At 35.0% G+C, this 22,365-nt stretch overlaps 1 protein-coding gene across 1 annotated transcript in view; it reads left to right on the top strand.

Moving 5' to 3' along the window:
• USP34 (ubiquitin specific peptidase 34) overlaps positions 1-22,365 on the top strand; it is a 254,353-nt gene that overhangs the window by 156,237 nt on the left and 75,751 nt on the right. The window contains 11 exon segments of the mRNA XM_030311792.1: positions 1,033-1,107; positions 1,109-1,159; positions 2,200-2,322; positions 3,119-3,202; positions 3,690-3,723; positions 3,726-3,775; positions 13,948-14,148; positions 17,027-17,109; positions 20,351-20,391; positions 20,522-20,646; positions 21,647-21,799. Of these exon segments, the coding sequence (XP_030167652.1) occupies positions 1,033-1,107; positions 1,109-1,159; positions 2,200-2,322; positions 3,119-3,202; positions 3,690-3,723; positions 3,726-3,775; positions 13,948-14,148; positions 17,027-17,109; positions 20,351-20,391; positions 20,522-20,646; positions 21,647-21,799 (1,020 nt within the window).

Genomic DNA, 22,365 nt, shown 5'->3' with positions numbered 1-22,365 from the left:
TCTTGAAATTTACTTGAATGCTTTGTAAGACAGATGTTTTCACTTCTATTTGAAAAGTTTCCTGAATTAAAGTATCAAGATTTACAGGTCACTTTTTTTTTCCAAAAGCATCCAATAACAAGTTTTAAAAACTACTACTTTGACATAATCAATTTATTGAATAAATATATTTATGTTTATAAGTAATAATTAAAAAACAAATTGTTGGGATGCCTGGGTGGCTCAGTCAGTTAAAGTGTGCAACTCTAGCTCAGGTCATGATCTTAACAGTTCGTGGGTTCAAGCCACTGCATGGGACTCTGTGCTGACAGCTCAGAGCCTAGAGCCTGCCTCGCATTCTGGTGTCTCCTCCTCTCTCTGCCTTTCCCCACTCACCCTCTTTCTCCCTTCGTCTCAAAAATAAACATTTAAAAATTAAAATTGTTGGGGCGCCTGGGTGGCGCAGTCGGTTAAGCGTCCGACTTCAGCCAGGTCACGATCTCGCGGTCCGGGAGTTCGAGCCCCGCGTCAGGCTCTGGGCTGATGGCTCGGAGCCTGGAGCCTGTTTCCGATTCTGTGTCTCCCTCTCTCTGCCCCTCCCCCGTTCATGCTCTGTCTCTCTCTGTCCCAAAAATAAATAAACGTTGAAAAAAAAATTAAAATTGTTTACTATGGAACAAATGCTTATTTCTTACTTTAGAGTAAGACTAGGGTCGCCTGGGTGGCTCAGTAGGTTAAAGCGTCCAACTTTGGCTCAGGTCATGATCTCACAGTATGTGAGTTCAAGTCCCGTGTCAGACTCTGTGCTGACAGCCTGGAGCCTGCTTCTAATTCTGTGTCTCCTTCCCTCTGCCCATCCACTGCTCACACTCTTGTCTCTCTCTCTCTCTCTCTCTGTCTTAAAATAAATAAACATTCAAAAAATTAAAAGTAAAGTAAGACTAAAAAATGTAACCACTTTGATACTCAGGATTTTATGCAAAAAAGTTAAACTTAAATTTAGGTTTATTTTTTAGTGATCTGTCTGATAAGCAGTTATTCTTATTTGTGTAGAGCTTAAGATGTGAAGAACTTCAATCTTCATGCAGAAATCTCTCTAGCTGTGTATGGGAGCTACTGATGCTTCTTTCCTACATGTCCTAATATGTTGATGGCATTCCAGAATATCTCAGACGAACAGGTAAACCATAACATCTTTTTGCTCTCCTAGAGGATGGTACCATTTTATATTCCTCCTGGCAGTGTATAAGATTGCTTGTTGACCTGTATCCCTTAGTAAATTTTGCCATTTAATGGATAAAAAGTGACAGTTCATTTTAATGTCATTTACCTTGTTAGACTTAATAATGTGGGCCTAATGCAAGGCAAGGATGTTTTCTGAAATTATATTTAAAAAACATAATTTGCCTTTATATTAGTGTTTCATACTGCTGTATGTTTTAAATATTCCTATTGGGGCATGACCTCACAAGTGTAAGTGTTAGATATCTTTGTAAAGAATTAGATTATTCTTTCAAAGCTATATAATAAAGGGTTAGGTGGAGATAGCAATAGAACACGTACACGATGAATGAAAAAACAGTGTCCTAATGTTGTTCGCTAATGGTTTTCTATGACTTGGGACTTGGCCATGTGATTTCAGAAGGTCATGTATCTCAAATGATTTAGATGTGAACAAGGTAAGCCTGAGAAATGTTAGTTGATGACTCAGAGTAGGTCTAATAATATTATCAGAGATGCACATTGTGTGAATATCCTTTCATAAATTGTGAGTAGAAAATAACAGTATTTTAAGGTTTATGTATTTGCATATGACTTCTAAATGTGCAGGTGTAACTTTTTATAAGTATTAAATAATAGACTTTACTGCTTTTGTATCTTTAAAAGTTGTTGCATTCAGCTAGGCTGCTTGGGTTTTTTCATTGGGAAGATGTTGCATTGCCTCATCTGTTTTAAAAGTTAATAAGATAGAGTTGTTTTTTTTTCCTGTGCTGCTGTTTGCATATTAATTTTAATAAAATTTAATGAAAAATTGGTGTTTTAAGCATACCATGAATACTAGTTAATACAGTTGGTCTTCATGGGTTTGAACATATTTCAAGGTATATGTAATATTTGAGTTCTTATATAGTGTTCATTTCTTTAAATTTTTTTTGATGGGGAGAGATCCCTTAGTAAGTTGGCTTGAGAAAACCTATGTTTTTCCTTTCTTAATTTAAGAGTAATGATGGACTTAATTGGAAAGAACTTCTCAAAATTAAGAGTGCTCACAAGCTATTATATGCCCTGGAAATTATTGAAGCACTGGGAAAACCTAACAGGAGGATAAGGAGAGAGTCAACGGTAATTGCATTTCCATTCTTATGGTCAAATACTTGTATTTTCTCTGGAGCCAAATTCCAGAATGTGTTATATTCTTTTATTTTTTATTTATTTATTTTTGTTTGTTTATTTGAGAGCAAGCGATCATGTGAGTGGGGGAGAGGGAGAGCGAGAGAGCAAGAGAGAAAGAATCTTAAGCAAGCTTCAGGCTCAGTGCCGAGCCTGATAGTTGGCTCTATCCCACAACCCTGGGATCATGACCTGAGTGATAATCAAGTCAGATGCTCAACTGACTGAGCCACCATGGTGTTCCAAGAATGTGGTGGGTTTTTTGTTTCTGTTTTTATTTTTTTGAGAGAGCGGGAGGGAGGGGAGAGAGAGAATTCTAAGCAGCCTCCATCTTCAGCATGGAGCCTGAAGCAGGGCTTGATCTCACGGCCATGTGATCATGACCTAAGCCGAAATCAAGAGTCAGTAGCTTAACTGAGCTGCCCAGATGCCCCTATTATCTTTTAATTCTAGAATAATTTTTTTCTCCTGCCACCTTCTCTCATTTTTTTTTAAACATTTTTTTTGAAGTTTATTTATTTACTTAGAGTGTGGGAGGGTCAGAGAGAGAGAAGGAGAGAGACAGAATCCCAAGCAGGCTCCGCACTGTCAGTGCAGAGCCTGATGCGAGGCTCAGACTTGCGAACCGTGAGATCATGACCTGAGTTGAAATCAAGAGCCAGATGATTTACTGACTGAGCCACCCAGGCACCCCTCTTACCATTATTTTATTTTATTTTTTTATTTTTATTTTTTGCTGTTCCCACAGGGAAGTTACAGTGATCTTTATCCAGATTCAGATGATTCAAGTGAGGATCAAGTGGAAAATAGTAAAAATTCCTGGAGTTGCAAGGTTTGATCATATGTGTTAAATAGTGTATTGATAAAAATTATCCCTAATTTTCCAAAAGTAGGTATCATAATTAATACTTTTAAATTTAGTAAAATAAAGGATGGTTTTAAAAATCATGTATTACTGTAAATCACAGTAATAAGGTGAGATTATTTAATGCCTTGGTACACTTATTTTCTTCCTTTATTGGAATACTTTGTTAGGACACTTCAGTGTCTATAGTTAAATTGTCAATGGAATTTAAAGATACGTTTATGGATTTTTGCAAGAATCTTGTTTTAAAAATTTCTTGAAAATAAGGTTTGTTATCACTTTACATAGAAGTTATTTTGGTTATTTAAATCAGAGTAATTTCCTAGATTAAGATGCATATTTTACACACACGTATACCATAAATACCACACACATCCAGTACTGAATCAAAAGCAGGTCTTCAAGACATTTTGTAGCTGCATCTCTCTTACTGGTACTCTCACAATTGCTACAGTTTGTTGCTGCTGGAGGGCTTCAACAGTTATTGGAAATTTTAATTCTGGAATTCTGGAGCCTAAAGAGCAGGAATCCTGGACTGTGGTAAGTGAAACCGTTTTTAACCAGTTAATAGTGTCCTATCTTAAGCACTTCCATTTTTTGTTAGCAAGTATATCTTTTGCCGCATGCTTTGTTGTAGTAAGGAAGATTATAGAGTGTAGTAAAACTAAGTTTTGAAAAATACGGTATCTGATAAAAATTATTCATAAGAATTCTCCATGACACCTGTTAAATTTAAGTGCCAAAATTCATGACTCTGCATTATGGGTAATTTGTAATTCTTTTTCCTTAGGTAAATAATTACATATTAGTATTTATACAGTCTTAATGTTTGGATGCTTTTAAAAGAACTGGTTTATATGTCTTCAAATTTTGGAAAACATCCTTTTTCAGTGTTTCATTTTGTTTTGAGTATTTCTTCCTTTATAGTAGTGCTACTCAAATAAGTGTCTTTAGACCATTTGTGACTGGTCTGAAATGAATTAGGTGCAGGAATTGAGAGTAAGCCCTGAGAAGATTTTACAGATATTGAATATGGCTACAGATTTTTTTTTTTTAATGTTTATTTATTATCAAGAGACAGAGAGACACAGAGTGTGAGCATGGGAGGGGCAGAGAGAGGGGGAGACCCAGAATCTGAAGCAGGCTCCAGGCTCTGCGCTTGTCAGCACAGAGCCCAATGCGGGGCCCGAACTCAGAAACTGCGAGGTCATGGCGTGAGCCGAAGTCGGATGCTCAACCGACTGAGCCACCCAGGTGCCCCTACAGATTTTTTAAAAAGTATTTCACAAAATCATTTGCACTTAACAAAAAGGAAGTTTGTCTTTTTTTTAAATAAACTATTAACGTGAAGAAGCACTATTCTATATATTATTAAGAAAATAAAATTGTGGGAATATTAAAAATTGATACTGCTATACCAACTGCAGAATCTGGCTTTGAACTAAATGGAAAGGATGCTCCCTTTCCTGACTTCCAACAAAGTAGAGTAGCATTATCAAACATTCCATTCAAATACTAACTTTTTAGTACTGTGGTTTAGAATTACCTTAGAACCTAGGAGTCAAGTGTTCTTAATTTAATACCAAGTTAGTAAAAGAAAATAGATTTAGAAAACCTATCATTATGTACCAAGTTGTTGTTATTCTTACCACTGGTTTCAGTACTTATTTTTCTATTTTTAAATATATTTGACTATGATATTTTCCTTTTAGAATAGATACCTCTATTCGTTATTAATTATTATAGTTCTGGGGCGCCTGGGTGGCGCAGTCGGTTAAGCGTCCGACTTCAGCCAGGTCACGATCTCGCGGTCCGTGAGTTCGAGCCCTGCGTCGGGCTCTGGGCTGATGGCTCAGAGCCTGGAGCCTGTTTCCGATTCTGTGTCTCCTTCTCTCTCTCTGCCCCTCCCCCGTTCATGCTCTGTCTCTCTCTGTCCCAAAAATGAATAAACGTTGAAAAAAAAAAATTAAAAAAAAAATAAAATAAAATAAAAAAAAATAAAAATAAAAAAAAATTATTATAGTTCTGTGACTTATAACATCTCTTGCGTTTTATTAGTCATGTCTACTACCCCATTAATTCTCTTAGAATTCTAATGTGCTTTTTAGTTCTTTGGCAAAGTGGGAGATTTTAAATGTGTTAACAAGTAGTTATGTGTCATTTATAGGAATTTTGTTTGCAGACTTGCTCTAAGTTTAGTTTGGAATAAGGCTTACAGGAAATCAGTCATAAGCTAAAGGTTTTTTCTCTGTTTCTTTTGAAATTGTAGATATTTTTATGAAGTATTACTAATAAGATAATGTTAACTACCAAATATGACACATTGTAGCCTGGCAATGCCTGAGATGCTACTAAGTATGCCTGAGACACAGTTTGCAAGCCAGCTTACACCCCTATTTATAATGCATCTCTCTTCACATATTATAGAATACTTACAAATTCAGTCATTCTTCTTTCTTAGTTTTTTTTCCTTTTAATTGAGGTATAGTTGAGGTATACTTTAAATTAAAAATTTTTGAGATAGAATTCCCATATAATGAAATTCAGCCTTTTGAAAAGCAGTGATATTTTAGTATATTTACAGACTTGTGCAAACATTACCACCAATGCCAGAACAGTTTGATCCCCTCAGAAGGAAACACCCTATGCCATATTCATTAGCAATCATTCCTCATTTTCCCCCAAACATTTCAGCCCTGGGAAAACACTAATCTAATTCTACTTTCTATGGATTTGCCTGTTATGGACATTTCATATAAATGGAGCCATACAATATGTACATGGTCCTTTGTGACTGGCTTCTTTCACTTAAGCATAATGTTTTAAGGTTCATTCATTTTTTTTTTTTTTAAGTTTATTTATTTTGAGAGGGAGAGAAAGCACCAGTGGAGGCAGGGGCTGAGAGAGAAACAATCCCAAGCAGGCTCTGCACTTAGTCCAGAGCCTCACACAGGGCTGGAACTCACCCCAAGAGTTCATGACCTGAGCCAGAGTCAAGAGTTAAGACACTTAAACGACTGAGCCACCCAGGCACCCCCAAGGTTCATTCTTGGAAGTAGTATATTATCCAAAGTCACAGATATTGATGACTCTGTTTTCTTTTAAGAATTTCATAGTTTTGGGGTGCCTGGGTGGCTAAGTCAATTGTCTGACTTTAGGTCATGATTTCATGGTTTGTGAATTCCTGCCCCACATTGGGCTATGTGCTGTCACTGCAGAGCCTGCTTTGGATCTTCTGTCTCCCTCCTCTCTGCTCCTCCCCCACTCAATAGCTCTCAAAAATAAATAAACATTTAAAAAAATACATTAAAAAAAAGAATTACAGTTTTGGGGGTGCATGGGTGGCTCAGTCCACTAAGCGTCCAACTCTTGGTTTTGGATCAGGGTTTGTGAGATGGAGCCCTGCGTTTGTGAGATGGAGCCCTGCGTTTAGGGTTTGTGATCTCAGGGTTTGTGAGATGGAGCCCTGCGTTAGGTGGGAGCCTGCCTGGGATTCTCTTTCTCCTCTCACACGCTTGTGCATGCTCTCTTTCTTTTTCTCTGTCAAGATAAAGAATTTTATAGTTCTAGTTTTTAAACATTTAGGTCTTTGATCAATTTTAAGTTAATTTTTGTAGGTGATATGGAGTTGAGGTATACTCAGTACATAATGAACTTATTTTTTAAATGTTTATTTTAGAGAGAGAGAGAGAGAGACAGACAGCATGAGTGGGGGAGGGGCAGAGAGAAAGGGCGACACAGAATTGAAAGCAGGCTCCAGGCTCTGAGCTGTCAGCACAGAGCCTGATGCGGGGCTAGAACCCACGAACTGTGAGATCATGACCTGAGCCGAAGATGGATGCTTTAACCGACTGAGCCATCCAGGTGCTCTGGTAATGAATTTACTTTAAAAAAAAAACAAAAAAACAAAAAAACTTTAAGTTTTGGAAAATGTATATAATTGTGTAATCCACCAACACAAACAAAATATAGAATATTTCTATTACACCAGAAGTTCCGTCCTGCTTTTTTACCATCAGTTCCTCCCTTCTTCCAACCATCCAGCCCTAAGCACTACTGATCTGCTTTTTGTTGTTAAAAGATTACATTTGCATTTAATAGAATTCCATGTAAATGGAACACCAATATGTATTCTTTGTAACTGGTGTCTTTTAGTCAACATGTATTTTGAGCCTGATAAATGTTGCATGTATTGGTTGGTTGTTAGTTTTTATTGATGAGTAGTATATCCTTTTATAGGTATACTATTCCTTATCCATTCACCTCTTGATGGACATTTGAGTTTCTGGTTTGGGACTATTATGAATAAAGTTGACAGATGTTCATATACAAATCTTTTTGTGTACATATGTTTTGTTTCTTGTGGGTAAATACCAAGAAAAGAAATTGCTGAATAATATGGTAAATGTAAGATTAACTTTGTAAGAAACTGCCAAGGTGTTTTCCAAAGCAGTTGTACCATGCGACTTACGGGACTTCCAGTTGCTTCATATCTTCAACAGTTGGTGTGGTCAGTCTTTTTAATTTGAGCTATTCTACTGGGTATGTAGTGTTACCTCATGGTGCTTTGCCCTTTTTAATTTTGGTAAAATACACTTAAGGTTTACTATCTTAATTAACCATTTTTAAGTGTATAGTTCACTGGTGTTACATACCTTCACCTTGTTGTGGAATCATCACCATCATCTAACCCCATTACTATTTTCATCTTGTAAAATTAAAACTATACCTATTAAACAGTGACTCCCCATTGTCCCCTCTCCCCAACCCATGACAAACCACCATTGTACTTTGACTCTGAGTACCTCCTGTAAGTGGAATCATGTGGTATTTGTCTTTCTGTGACTAGCTTATTTCATTTAGCAAAATGTCCTCCAGCATCATCCTTGTTGTAGTCTATTGGAGAATTTCCTTCCATAATATTCCATCGTATGCATATGCTACATTTTGTATATCCATGCATTCATGGGTTGCTTCCATATTTTACCTATTGTGAATAATGGTGCTATGAATATAGGTGTATAAATATCTTTGAGACCCTGCTTTCATTTCTTCAAGAGTAGAATTGCTGGGTCATATGGTAATTATGTTTTTAGATTTTTTGAGGAACCACCATGTCGTTTCCCACAGCAGTTAAACCATTTTACATCTCTGCCAGTAGTGCACAAGTTTCTGTACATATTTGCCAACACTTTTATTTCCTGGTTTTTTGATATCAACCATCCTAATGGGTGTTGAGTGCTATCTCGTTTTAATTTGCATTTCTTAATAAACAGTGAAGTTGAGCATCTTTTCTTATGTTCTTTGGCCATTGAGAGAACTGTCTTTTCAACTCTTGTGCTCGTTTTTGAATCAGGTTGTTGGGTTTTTGTTGAGTTTTAGAAGTTCTTTATATATTGTGAATATTAAACCTTTATATAGTTTGCAGATGTTTTCTCCCATTTGTGGGTTACCATTTTACTCTGTGGATAGCCTTGTGCATGAAATCTTTTAATTTTAATGAAGTCTAGTGTGTCTGTTTTTTCTTTTGTTACCTGTCCTATCCAAGAAATCATGTGTCCAAATCCTTTGTCATCAAGCTTCTATCCTACTTTTTCTTGTAAGAGTTTTATTGTTTTAGCTCTTATATTTAGGGCATTTATTTATTTATTTATTTTTAACTAATTTATTTATTTTAATTGTATTTTTTAAATTTACATCCAAGTTAGCATATAGTGCAACAATAATTTCAGGAGTAGATTCCTTAATGCCCTTTACCCATTTAGCCCATCCCCCCTCCCACAACCCCTCCAGTAACCCTCTGTTCTCCATATTTAAGAGTCTCTTGTATTTTGTACCCCTCCCTGTTTTTATATTATTTCTGTTTACCTTCCCTTGTGTTCATCTGTTCTGTGTCTTAAAGTCCTCATATGAGTGAAGTCATATGATACTTGTCTTTCTCTGACTGATTTCGCTTAGCATAATACCCTCCAGTTCCATCCACGTAGTTGCAAATGGCAAGATTTCATTCTTTATGATTGCATTCTTTAAGATTTCATATCTTTATGATATATATGTGTATACACACACACACACACACACACACACACACACACATATACACCACCTCTTCTTTATCCATTCATCCATTGATGGACATTTCTTTCCATACTTTGGCTATTGTTGCTAGTGCTGCTATAAACATTGGGGTGCATGTGTCCCTTCGAAACAGCATCCCTGTATCCCTTGGATAAATGCCTAGTAGTGCAATTGCTAGGTCATAGGGTAATTCTATTTTTAATTTTTTGAGGAACCTCCATACTGTTTTCCAGAGTGGGTGCACCGGTTTGCATTCCCACCAGCAGTGCAAAAAAGATCTCTTTCTCCGCATCTTCGCCAACATCTGTTGTTGCCTGAGTTGTTAGCCTTTCTGACAGGTGGGAGGTGGTATCTCATTGTGGTTTTGATTTGTATTTCTCTGATGATGAGTGATGTTGAGCATTTTTTCATGTGTCAGTTGGCCATGTGGATGTCTTCTTTGGAGAAGTGTCTATTCATGTCTTTTGCCCATTTCTTCACTGGATTATTTGTGTTTTTGGTGTTGAATTTGGTAAGTTCTTTATAGATTTTGGATACCAACCCTTTATCTGATACGTCGTTTGCAAGTATCTTTTCCCATTCTGTCAGTTGCCTTTTTCTTTTGCTGATTGTTTCCTTCACTGTGGGGAAGCTTTTTATTTAATGAGGTCCCGATAGTTCATTTATGCTTTTGTTTCCCTTGCCTCTGGAGAGGTATTGAGTAGGAAGTTGCTGCAGCCAAGATCAAAGAGGTTTTTGCCTGCTTTCTCCTCGAGGATTTTGATGGCTTCCTGTCTTACATTTAGGTCTTTCATCCACTGTGAGTTTATTTTTGTGTATGGTGTAAGAAAGTGGTCCAGGTTCATTTTTCTGCATGTCGCTGTCCAGTTTTCCCAGCACCACTTGCTGAAGAGACTGTCTTTACTGTCTTTATTCCATTGGATATTCTTTCCTGGTTTGTCAAAGATTAGTTGGCCATATGTTTGTGGGTCCATTTCTGGGTTCTTTATTCTGTTCCATTGATCTGAGTGTCTGTTCTTATGCCAGTACCATACTGTCTTGATGATTACAGCTTTGTAATACAGCTTGAAGTTCATAGGGCCTTGATTTATTTTGAGTTAATTTTTGTATATGGTGTTTTAGTGTGTAAGGGTCCAACTTTATTCTTTTGCATGTGGATATCCAAGGTTTCTCAGCACTGTTTTTTGAAAATACTGTCATTTCTCCCATTGGATCGTCTTGGCACCCTTGTTAAAAATCATTTGACCATAAATGTGAGGGTTTATTTCTGGGTGCTTTATTCCTTTCCATTAATCTTTTTTTTCAAGTTTATTTTTATTTTTTTTGAGAGAGAGATAGAGAACAAGAGGGGGAGGTGCAGAAAGAGGAGACAGAATCCCAAGTGGGGCTTGAACTCCAGAACTGGGAGATCATGACCTGAGCTGTAATCAAGAGTTGGACACTTAACCAACTGAGCCACCCAGGTGCCCCTTTTCCATTAATTTGCATATGTGTCTGATGCCAATACCGCATCATGTTGATTACGGTAGGTCTGTAGTAAGTTTTGAAATCAGGAAGTGTCATTCCTCTAGTTTTGTTCTTTTCTTTTAAGATTGTATTGGCATTGGAGTCCCGTGAGATTCCCTTTGAATTTTAGCGTGGGTTGTTTTTTTTTTTCCTCTGCAAAAAATGTCATATTTTGTTACAGATTGTTTTGAGTAATAATAAGTCTTCCAATCCATGGACATGTGATGTGTTTTCATGTATTGTTTTTAATTTTTTTCAGCATTGTTTTATAATTTTCATTGTAGAAGACTTTCATATTCTTGGTTAATTCCTAAGTATTTTATTCTTTTGATGCTATTGTGAATTGAATTATTTTTGTAATTTCCTTTTCATATTGCTCATTGTTCACCTATGGAAGTGAATTTTGTGTGTTGGCTTTGTATCCTGTACTTTGCTGAATTCATTTGTCTTAAGAGCTATTCTTTGGCATCTTTAAGGTTTTCTATATATCCTCTACAAATGGATAATTTTCCTTTCTAACTTAGATGCCTTTTGTTTCTTTTCTTGCCTGAGTGTTCAGGCCAAAACTTCCCCTACTATGCTGAATAGAAGTGAGGAAAGCCGGTATTCCTCATCTTAGTGGAGAAGCTTTTAGTCTTTTACAATTTAATATGATTTTCACTGTGGGTTTTTCATATGTGGCTTTTATTTATGCTCAGGTAGTTTGTTTTCCTTCCTTCCTTCCTTCCTTCCTTCCTTCCTTCCTTCCTTCCTTCCTTCCTTCCTTCCTTCCTCTTTTCTTTCTTTCTTTCTTTCTTTCTTTCTTTCTTTCTTTCTTTCTTTCTTTCTCTTTTCAATTTTAGAGTTTTTGCCTGCTCACTGCGTGAGCAGTGGTGGAGGGTGGGGCTGAGAAAGGAGAGTCTTAAGCAGACTCCATTCTCAGCATGGAGCCCGAGATAGCCATCAGTCCCATGGCCCTGGAATCATGACCTGAGCTGAGTTCAGGAGTCCAGTGCTTACCCTCTTTCTATTTTGTTGAGTGTTTTTGTCATGAAAGAGTGTTGAATTACTTCATGTGCTTTTTCTGCATGTAATCAATTGAAATGATCAGGTGGTCTTTTTTCTTCATTTTGTTGTGGAGTATTGATTGATTCTTGTATGTTGAGCCATCCTTGCATTCCAAGAACAGATCCTACTTGGTCATGTACAATCCTTTTATTGTGTTGCTAAATTCTGTTTGCTAACGTTTTTTCAAGAATTTTTGCATCATTAATCCTCAGGGATCTTGGTCTGTAATTTTTTTTGTAGTGACTTTTTCTTTCATTGATACCAGGCTTGTGCTGGCTTCATAGAGTGGGTTGGGAATGCTCTGTTCTTAGAGAATTTGAGAAGGATTGGTATTCATCTTTAAATGTTTAGTAGAATTTACTAATGAAGTTATCAGGTCTAAGGCTTTCTTTATTGGGAGATTTTTATATACTGATTCAATCTCATTACTAGTTATATATCTATTCAGATTTTCTGTTTCTTCAAGATTGAGTCTTGGCAGGTTTTGCATTTCTAGGAATTTGTCCATTTCATGTAGGTTATGTGGCTTTTTGGCTTACAATTATCTATAATACTCTTACAATCCTTTTTATTTCTGTAGAATTGGTAGAAAAATTCCCACTTTTATGTCTGATTTTACAAATTTCACTCTTTTTTTAGTTCTAAAGGTTTTCCTTTTTTCAAAGAATAAACTTTTATTTACATTGATTTTTTTTGTTATTGTCTTTCTATTATGTTTTATTTACCTCTGCTGTGTATTATTTCCTTATTCTAGCTTTGGGTTTAGTTTTTCTAGTTCTTTTTTAAATTTTTTTTTTCCCAACGTTTTTTATTTATTTTTGGGACAGAGAGAGACAGAGCATGAACGGGGGAGGGACAGAGAGAGAGGGAGACACAGAATCGGAAACAGGCTCCAGGCTCTGAGCCATCAGCCCAGAGCCTGACGCGGGGCTCGAACTCACGGACTGTGAGATCGTGGCCTGGCTGAAGTCGGACGCTTAACCGACTGCGCCACCCAGGCGCCCCTAGTTTTTCTAGTTCTTAAGTTGGAAAGTTAGATTCTTGATTTGAGATCTTTTTCTTTTAATGTAAGTGTTTATAAATTTCCTTCATTAGTACTTCTTTCACTGAATCTCTTAAGTTTCATACTTTTTAAGACCATGATTTTTTTTTTCCTTTCATGAAGTGTCTGTTCATATCGTGGACTTTTTTGTTGTTGTTGTTCTTCCTTTCCTTTTCCTTTTCCTTTTCCTTTCCACCTTAGCAAAGAGTTGTAAGACTTTTTTTTTTTTTTCCTTAATTAATTTGGACAAGTTTTTCCACTACATGTATGTATGGGAATATTTGTATTCAATCTGTGGCTTGCTTTTTTCTTTATTTTGACAGTGTCTTTTAAGCAGAGAGGTTTTTAATTTTAACAAAATTGATATCTTATTTAGAAATCTCTGCTCCAAGACCGCAAGTATGTTCCCCCTTTTTTTTCTACTATAAGTACTATTTGCATTTATTTCTGTGATGCATTTTGAGTTAATTTTTTTATATGTAGAGTAAAGTTGAGGGTTTGTTTCATTTACTTTTTTCAGTATGACTATTCAGTTTTCTAGGATCATTTGTTAAAAAGACTATTCTTACTGAAATTTCTTGATAACTTTCTTGAAAATCTAATGTAGTATTGCTGCATTACCTGGAATATTGGTATAGCTATACAATTTGGAAGTTGGATTAGGAAGAATGGAAAATAACTGTTGATGTGAGCACTCTGAAACTTTCATCTTGCACATAAATGATACTAATTTACTCACAGGAGGTGTTTTTAAAATTCTAAAGTAGAGCTTTAAATCAGAAATTAATTTTCATATGAAATATTTTACCAAAAACATTTTTATTTTAAATCTCCTTATGTAAAGTGCAAAATCTTCTGTTGTTTTTTACAATTTTGGGGAATTGCTTTGGCTCCAGAATATTGGAGTATATGTCATTTGCATGGAAAAACAACAGTACTTCATCTCTTAATTTTATTTTCTAGCTTTCAATTTCAGGTTATATAGTGGCCATATTAAATTAACCAAAATAGGGAAATGACATTTTCTTCTTTTCCACAGTGGCAGCTAGACTGTCTTGCTTGCTTGCTGAAGTTAATATGCCAGTTTGCAATAGATCCATCTGATTTGGATTTAGCTTATCACGATGTCTTTGCCTGGTCTGGTATAGCAGAAAGCCATAGGAAAAGAACTTGGCCTGGTAAATCAAGAAAGGCTGCTGGTGATCATGCCAAGGGTCTTCATATACCAAGATTAACAGAGGTAAAGTACAGAAGTTCCAATTAGATTATAGTAATGAATTCTATTTGTGTTTTATAAAGTTAAGAATACGCTAATGCATAAGGAATATGATCCCAGACTACTACAATATGATGTAACTGCTGAAGTGATACCTTCATTTTAAATTTAGTAGTAATTACGAAATAGTAATGTTTTTCAGTTTATTATCCAAATTTCAGGAATGAATGTCATTCTGCTGTACTCCAACTGTAGTTAGCTAGTTAGTCATTTACACAGTAATTTATATACTAAATTTGTCAGGGTCCATTTAGGGAAATAAGCCCCACTAGGTGTTTGAACAGAGGTGATTTAAAGTGAATAATTGTTTTTACGTGTATGTATTGGAGGACTAAATATATAAAAGGAAAATGTTGAGGTAACTCAAAGGAGTAACCATTCACCACCTCTAGGGTTTGAGAAGCATATGGAAAAGGTTTGGGGTTATCAGAAATGAGGAGGTTATAAGGATCTTGTTGGCCTGCAGTTTAGGCCTCTGAGGAAGGGGTTCTGCTACTGCTTCTGAAATCAATGGCTTCTGAAATCAAATGGGTTAAATACTTATGTTTCAGTGCTGACAGAACAAGCAAGGAAGTAATCTCTCTAGTGTCCCAGGTTAATGGAACCTCATAGAAACCAGCTGGCAAAAGAGGAATTTAGTTTATGATGTACCAGCCCTAACATCACAAAGCAAGTTGATAGAATGGTATATTTAGAGCTGAATGAAAATGGCACCATAACCAGGATGACATCCACAAGTATAATTAGAATTCTTTCTGGCTGTGGATTCTTTTGTTCATGTGATCAAATATTTGCCGTTCGAATTGTTCCATCCCTGAATTGGGAAATGGGGACAGATGAAGACAGGTTTTTAGTGAGCTGTCTTCCTCATTTGTAACCTTTTGAGAACAGCATCTTACCTCATAGCTGCCCCTAAAAACTCTAGAATTGTGAGTTGTTTCTGATTAGAGAAATAGGTTCTGTAGTGAACATAGGTTGGAAACTACTGGTGAAAATTGAAACCTGAAGCATATTTCCCTTTTGGAATTTTGGAGATTAAAGGGGCCAGATGATTTTGTTAGTATTCCAAATCATTTACAGCTAATACAATTAAAATAGACTATGGAGACTACAGTGTAATCTAAATGTGTTTTCCAGTATTGCTTATTGCCAATTACTTACTTTAACCTTGCATTGCTATAATGTTTCAGTTAATTTTTTTTCCAGAATAATCTTTCCAAGTTATAATTTGAAAGCTCCCCTTTCCATTAACTCATTAAATAACTTCACAGCTTTGACCTTGATTAGTGGTTTCCTCTTGAGATTTTTTTTTTTAATGTGTTTTTTTTTTTTTTTTAACGTTTATTTACTTTTGAGACAGAGAGAGACAGAGCATGAATGGGGGGAGGGTCAGGGAGAGAGGCAGACACAGAATCGGAAGCAGGCTCCAGGCTCCGAGCTGTCAGCACAGAGCCCGACGCGGGGCTCGAACTCGTGAACCACGAGATCATGACCTGAGCCAAAGTCAGACACTTAAACGACTGAGCCACCCAGGCGCCCCATCCTCTTGAGATTTTAATAATAAATATAAATAGTATAGATATAAACTACATACATAAGGAATTTAAAAATATTGTTTTTTAAAAAGTATATGCAAGTACATGCTTATTGACAATAATTCGGAATATATAGGTGAACCTATCCTCCTAGTCATAGGTGACTACCATTAATAGTTATGATTTTTTTCTGTGTACATACTTCTATAGTTTAGAAAAGGTGCTTACTAAATATTTTTTTCCATTGGTTTATCATAATCAGAACTTAGTGTATTAAGCTATTTGGGAACAAAAATCTGTTATATTAATTCTAGAGACAAAGTTAGCCAGTTTTGATATCCTATAGATAGTGAGGAAGAACACTAATTTTTTCATAATTTACTGTCATGCATTATTTCATTTGTTATCCTTAAAAAGCTTTTCAGAACGTTCAGATTTCAAGTTGAACTTTCAAATTCCAGCCTAGACCGCTTTCCTTAAAGCTGTTCTGATTTCACCAGGGACAGGTTTAGTTGCTGCTCTCTTTTTTTGCTCATGTGGCACATTGTATTCCTTGTGTTACAGTGCTTTCTATGTTATCTGCTGCAGTGGATTCAAACCTCCAGGATGGGAACAGTGCTTATAACATAAGTGCCCAGAAGGGTTTCGATCTGCAGAAGGGAGTCAGTAATTCTTTATTTATATAAATTAGCAAATTATTTTCTACCATTATATAGAACTCTATAGAACATTATATAGAATTCCCATTATATAGAAGAACTAATACCTAAAAATTAAGTAGTTTATTAGAATCATGCAGCTTGAAAGTTTGCAAACTGAATATTGATCCTCAGGATTTTTAATCTAGAATCTATGCCCTGTATTCATCTTTTTCTCTGTTTCAGGATGGTTGAGATCTCTGTTGCTGCTTGGCCTTACTTGCTTATTTCAAAATTAAAAAATGTATAATTCTCCTTCACCACCCCAATAAACCACCGACATGTGTAATATATTTTTTTTCACCCATGTGGGTGACATGTAAAGAATTTGTGGGTCAAATACAAAGAATAGTTTTGTAAAATAATAATAATAATAATAATAATAATAATAATACTAAAATAGTTTGGCCTCTGTATTTCTAAATTTTCATTTTTTTTAAGTTGCTATTCTTAAGTTTGGTCGCAAAATTCTGATTTTCTAATATTGATATTTTTACTGTATGATTTTCTTTGTCATAGATAAAAATCAAATTTGGAGTTTTGGGTTAAAAATGCATTTTTGTGTTTTAGCATATTTAAAGATTTTTTTGTAATGTTTTTGTTTTGAAGGTATTTCTTGTTCTTGTCCAAGGAACCAGTTTGATTCAGCGACTTATGTCTGTTACTTATACATATGATAATCTGGCTCCTAGGTATGAAGTTTTTACATAATTTATGTATGTATTTGTAGTAAGAATGGAGTGTTTTAAAATTTCATGTTGAAAACATTTAAGTGAGCAGAAAAACTGTTAGGGCATCTTAACTTTTCTACTGTTCATCTTCATTTGTGTATTGTCAACATTTTGTCAGTTTTTATTGCATAATCACAAACGTTCATTTTCTCTGTGTGTGTGTGTGTGTGTGTGTGTGTGTGTGTGTCTTTGTGCACATATTTATTTATATATTGTCCTGAATTTTGTGAGAGTAAGGTTCAGATATCATGACTATTTACCTTTACCCATAATCCTTCGATACCAGGACATTGAGTAAACACTCAAATATAGCAAGTTTAACATGGTTATGATAGTGTTATTTAATATATAGTTCACACTCAAATTGTCCCATTAATATTCTTTATAGTGTTCCCCCCCCCCCGCCCCCGCCCCGGTCTAGGATCATGTACTGCATTTGGTTGTATTTCTTCCATTTCCTCTTACCCAGGGATACTTCGTTAGCCTCTCATGATACTGACATTTCTGAGTAGTGCAGGCCAGTTGCTTTATAAAGCATCTTTCAATTTAGGTTTTCCTGATTGTTCTTCATGATTAAATTCAGATTATATACATTTTTAGCAGGAGTATATACATTTTTAGCAGGAGTACTCTGTAAGTAAAGTGTCTTTCTCAATACATAACTGGTGATGTCAGTTTGTCCCATTATTAATGATATTAATTTTTACTAGTTTATTTTGTTTCCTGCAGGTTTCTTTACAGTAAGGTTTCTGATTTTTTCTGATGAAAAGTAACCCGTGGGAAGCTGCTCCTCATAAAACTTTCATTCATTTTCAGCAGAGATGATTCTTGCCTAATTCAGTTATTAGTAAATGTTTGTAAACTAGTGATTTTCTGACTTACAACCATTCCTTTTATGCTTATTCATTGACATTCTGTTTTGAAGAAGAGTTTTCTCTTCTTCCTTTTACTTCATATCAGTTTGAATTAATGGATTATTTTTCATTCGGTTTGTTACAGTTCATTACTATTACTGTTCACTTTACTCAAATTATGCCTGAGTTGGCCGCCTCAAGCTTGTTCATGGGTCATTTTGACATATCCCTATTATTTGGGGTGGAGGGAAGGAGTCCTTTTTTATTTTTCCTGTCACTGTAAGATCCTCAAGGCATGTAATTTCTCTACCTTAGTCCTGGAATCAGCCATTTCTTTAAGAAGCTGTAGTTCCTGTTGGGGAGGAACAAAATATGGGTTCTTGGTATACTCATTGCTACTGAGGACTCCTTGTTTCTAGGCCTTGGTGGACAGAGCTGGAAATACGTGTATATGAATATAGTTTAGCCAGGTGATATCCCATTTAATTTGGGCTACAGTGGAGATTTCTTTTTTTGAAAATAATGTACAAAATTTTAATGCAAAAATTCAACTGTGGTAATTGCTGACTGACACATGGGTACCTGACTGTATGCCTTTAATAATCACATAAGTTAAAGTTGTGAAATTAATTTCTAAATATTGTATAGGTATTTATGTTGGGCTGAAGTTTGCCATCATACTCAAATGATTTATAAAGCTAATGTAAACACGTTTGAAATTGCTTGACCTTATTCATGGCTAGTAGCTGATAGCTGTTTTTAGATGCTTTTAAAAGTCACCTTCATAGGCAGTGGTTGCATATAAATAGCATGATTATTTCTTTTATAATTTACCCTGTTTTTTGGGTCTCTGTCTCAGTTGAATTCACATTCATTGCTTAATCAATATCTACCTCCACTAGACACTGAGTTCTATATGAACTATATCTGATCTTGCTCAAGAATGTATTTTTAGTACCAGATACCTTGTCTCATTGTTTATAAAACTTAGGAATGGACAACGTGTAGAAATGAAGAGATTACTATAACATACCTTTGATTGTATGATCAGATAAATTTTATACCCTAACCACCAATACTCTTCACTTAAATAATTCTTAACTCTTCCTCTGTGTCCTCACTAACCCACACTCTACCTCACTCTTCCAACATACCACAATACATTGAGGTAACAAGGCAATTCAGTAACTGCTTTAATTTGGTTTTATTTCTTGAGAATTAAGAAATGTTCACATGACTTTGTTAGCCTCACACGAGAAAAAATAAACATGCAGGTTTGCTACCACCTGCTGCTATTCAAGCTGGTTCTCTCTGTGGCAATTCTTGTTTTCATTCTACCAGTTCCATTCTTAACTTACTACAGTCTTTGTAATGTGAACCCCGCTCCTCATCCTTGTTTTTTCTCAGTGCCTGTTCATGCACCGTTATCTTTTCATAGGCCCCCATTTTGAGTTCATATGGTGGTAGGTTTGTATTAATTAAGGCAGTTAGAGCAAATATTTTGCCTGTGTTATCAAAAATCTTCTTATGCTATATATTTAAAAGATAGATGGGTAGGTTGCTTTTGGTAAAGTTGATTATGCCAATATGATAATAACTAAACATGAAATATGGACAAATATATGATATATAAGTTGTATCTTAGTACTTTTTACTTTCTTTTTGAGAGTTTGAAAGGTACTTTGTTAATTATAACAAAGTGAGGATACTAGAGATCAGTGCTTTTTCTTTTCCAAACTATTTATTTATAAGACAAATAATCCCCATTTATTGGTTTTGTTACAATGAAAGTTTTTAATACTTTAAATTGTAGTAGCACATTTTCTACTGAAGTAACTAAATGTATGGAGAAAAATGGTTCTAAAATAATACAGAATTAAGTTAGTTTTCTCTACTTTTTAATAATTTGCTTTTCACCATTTCTGATAGAAATTGGCATTAACAGTACTAAAGGAAGGGCATTATATGTCAGCGTATGATTTTATTTTTAAAATTGGAAGTCTGAAGTTTGCAATCGAAACCATTATAACTTTTCTCTTTGTAATATACATTTTTTTAGTAACTAAATCCTGAGTATTTCCTGAGGGTTCACTTATTTCAATCAATACTGTATTCACTCAGATATTGTTCATTAAATCTGAACAATCATATGGAGTGGTCTGTAATAATTTTTTACCAGTGTTTCTTTAAAAGATAAAGACTATAGGAAAAATAGATATTTTTCTTAAAATTTATTCTTTTGGGGGAGTACATTGTATAACTTGAAAGGATATGTGGTAATAAAGTGAGTCATTTTTATTTTATTGCTGAATTTAATTGGTGGTGGTGGATTTTTTTTTACTTTACAGAGTTTTGAAAGCTCAGTCCGATCACAGGTCTAGGCATGAAGGTAAGGATTCTACAAAAGTAGTTTTTAATAGATAAAGATTTGCATAACTAGATAATGTTTAATAATGAACATTGTGTTTTCTTTACAGTGCAAATCCTTATAGTCATATTTTTTTCTAATTTCTCTTTAGTTTCACATTATTCAATGTGGCTCTTGGTGAGTTGGGCACATTGCTGTTCATTAGTGAAATCTAGCCTTGCTGATAGTGACCATTTACAAGATTGGTTAAAGAAATTGACTCTCCTTATTCCTGAGGTAAGATAAGGATTGAAGATTAGACCTATTACTCTTCATATTATTTGATATTATTAGCATTGATAATAAAAAAAAGAGCTAATGGAAACAAATGGACTTGATTTTGTAAATATGTTCCATTAACTGGAATATACTTATTAAATACTTTAAGATTCATTATGTTTTAACTATATACATGTAAATGTGAATGTTAGATAGTCTGTAACATTCATATTTGTCTTTTTTCCGAAATAAAACTGATTATTTTGCTTTAGAATTTTGAAAATCTTTTTCTGGGAAGGACTCGAGTGTTTATTTTGGTAATTTATATTTTAGAGAAGTTTTTTTTCCTTTTCTGTTTAATTAGAGTGTATCCTTAGATACAAGAGATAATAAAAATTAGTCAAATATATTTTGATTTTGATGTCAACACTCAGGTCAATATAATTTTCACTAACCATATCTCGATGTTGCTTATACCATATTCCTAAGTGAAATGGTAGAAACATATTCTTGATAAAACACTTAACCACAGTAGTCATATTATTTTAGGTCACTTCGTCTTAATACCTTTAGCTCTGAGTTGAATGCATATTCTTGTTCTGGCTGTGTCCCAGGTAATGATTGTGACATTTGGGCAAGTCCCTTAGAAACTGTAAAATGTTCTGGTTAAGTACTTTCTAAATTGCTTCTTGTTCTGAAATATTTTCTCTTTTTATTTAGTTTTGTAAATAAATTATTATGAATATCCTTTCCTTAGTCCCTTTTGTATTTGTTGTTATTATGTTTGTTTGTTTTTATCATGACCATATTTGGGAATTTCTAACATGTTTCTACATATTACTGTATACTTTGGGGTACTTTATTTGATATTTATGTGTGTGAGTATGTCATCAGAATATTGCATTTAAAAATATATTACTAAAGAAGCCATCTAACATGTTATTTCTGCTGACATATTTAAAGATTAACTTTTAAATACTTAATTCATACTGTCTTTGGAACTTTCTTTTTCATTTAGACTGCTGTCCGTCATGAGTCTTGCAATGGTCTTTATAAGTTATCTCTGTCAGGGCTGGATGGAGGAGACTCAATCAATCGGTCCTTTCTGCTATTGGCTGCTTCAACATTGTTGAAATTTCTTCCCGATGCTCAAGCGCTCAAACCTATCAGGGTAAGTTTTACTGTGTTTAGTAGCTGTTTCTATTTCTGCAGTTTTCTTTGTGTCAACTTTTAATCACTGTATTATATACTTGGAGTAATTTTGAGTACTTGTTCACTGTATGTAGTTTTTACCAAGAGGATAGTCATAAAGTTCTTAAAGTGGCAGCATTGTGGACATATTGAGTGACACATTACACCTAGGAATGGAATTTGTATGCTTTAATTTCAGCTCTGTGGAATCTCTCATGGGTATTCTGTTTTGGAAATAGCATTTGTTCTTACTGTGTTTTGGACCTTGTGTTAATAAATTGAATGATAAAGCGGCGCCTGGGTGGCTCAGTCGGTTGGGCGGCCGACTTTGGCTCAGGTCATGATCTCGTGGTTTGTGGGTTTGAGCCCTGCATTGGGCTCTGTGCTGGCAGCTCAGAGCCTGGAGCCTGCTTCTGATTCTTTGTTTCCCTCTCTCTCTGCCCCTCCCCTGCTTACTCTCTGTCTCTTTCTCAAATAATAAACATAAATAAATAAATAAATAAATAAATAAATAAATAAATAAATAAAATGATAAAAACATGATAA

This window comes from Lynx canadensis, chromosome A3 (genome assembly GCF_007474595.2).
Source record: "Lynx canadensis isolate LIC74 chromosome A3, mLynCan4.pri.v2, whole genome shotgun sequence".
Lineage (NCBI taxonomy): Eukaryota > Metazoa > Chordata > Mammalia > Carnivora > Felidae > Lynx > Lynx canadensis.
Note: the sequence above shows the minus strand (reverse complement) of the source record. Positions and strands in the feature narration are given on the sequence as shown.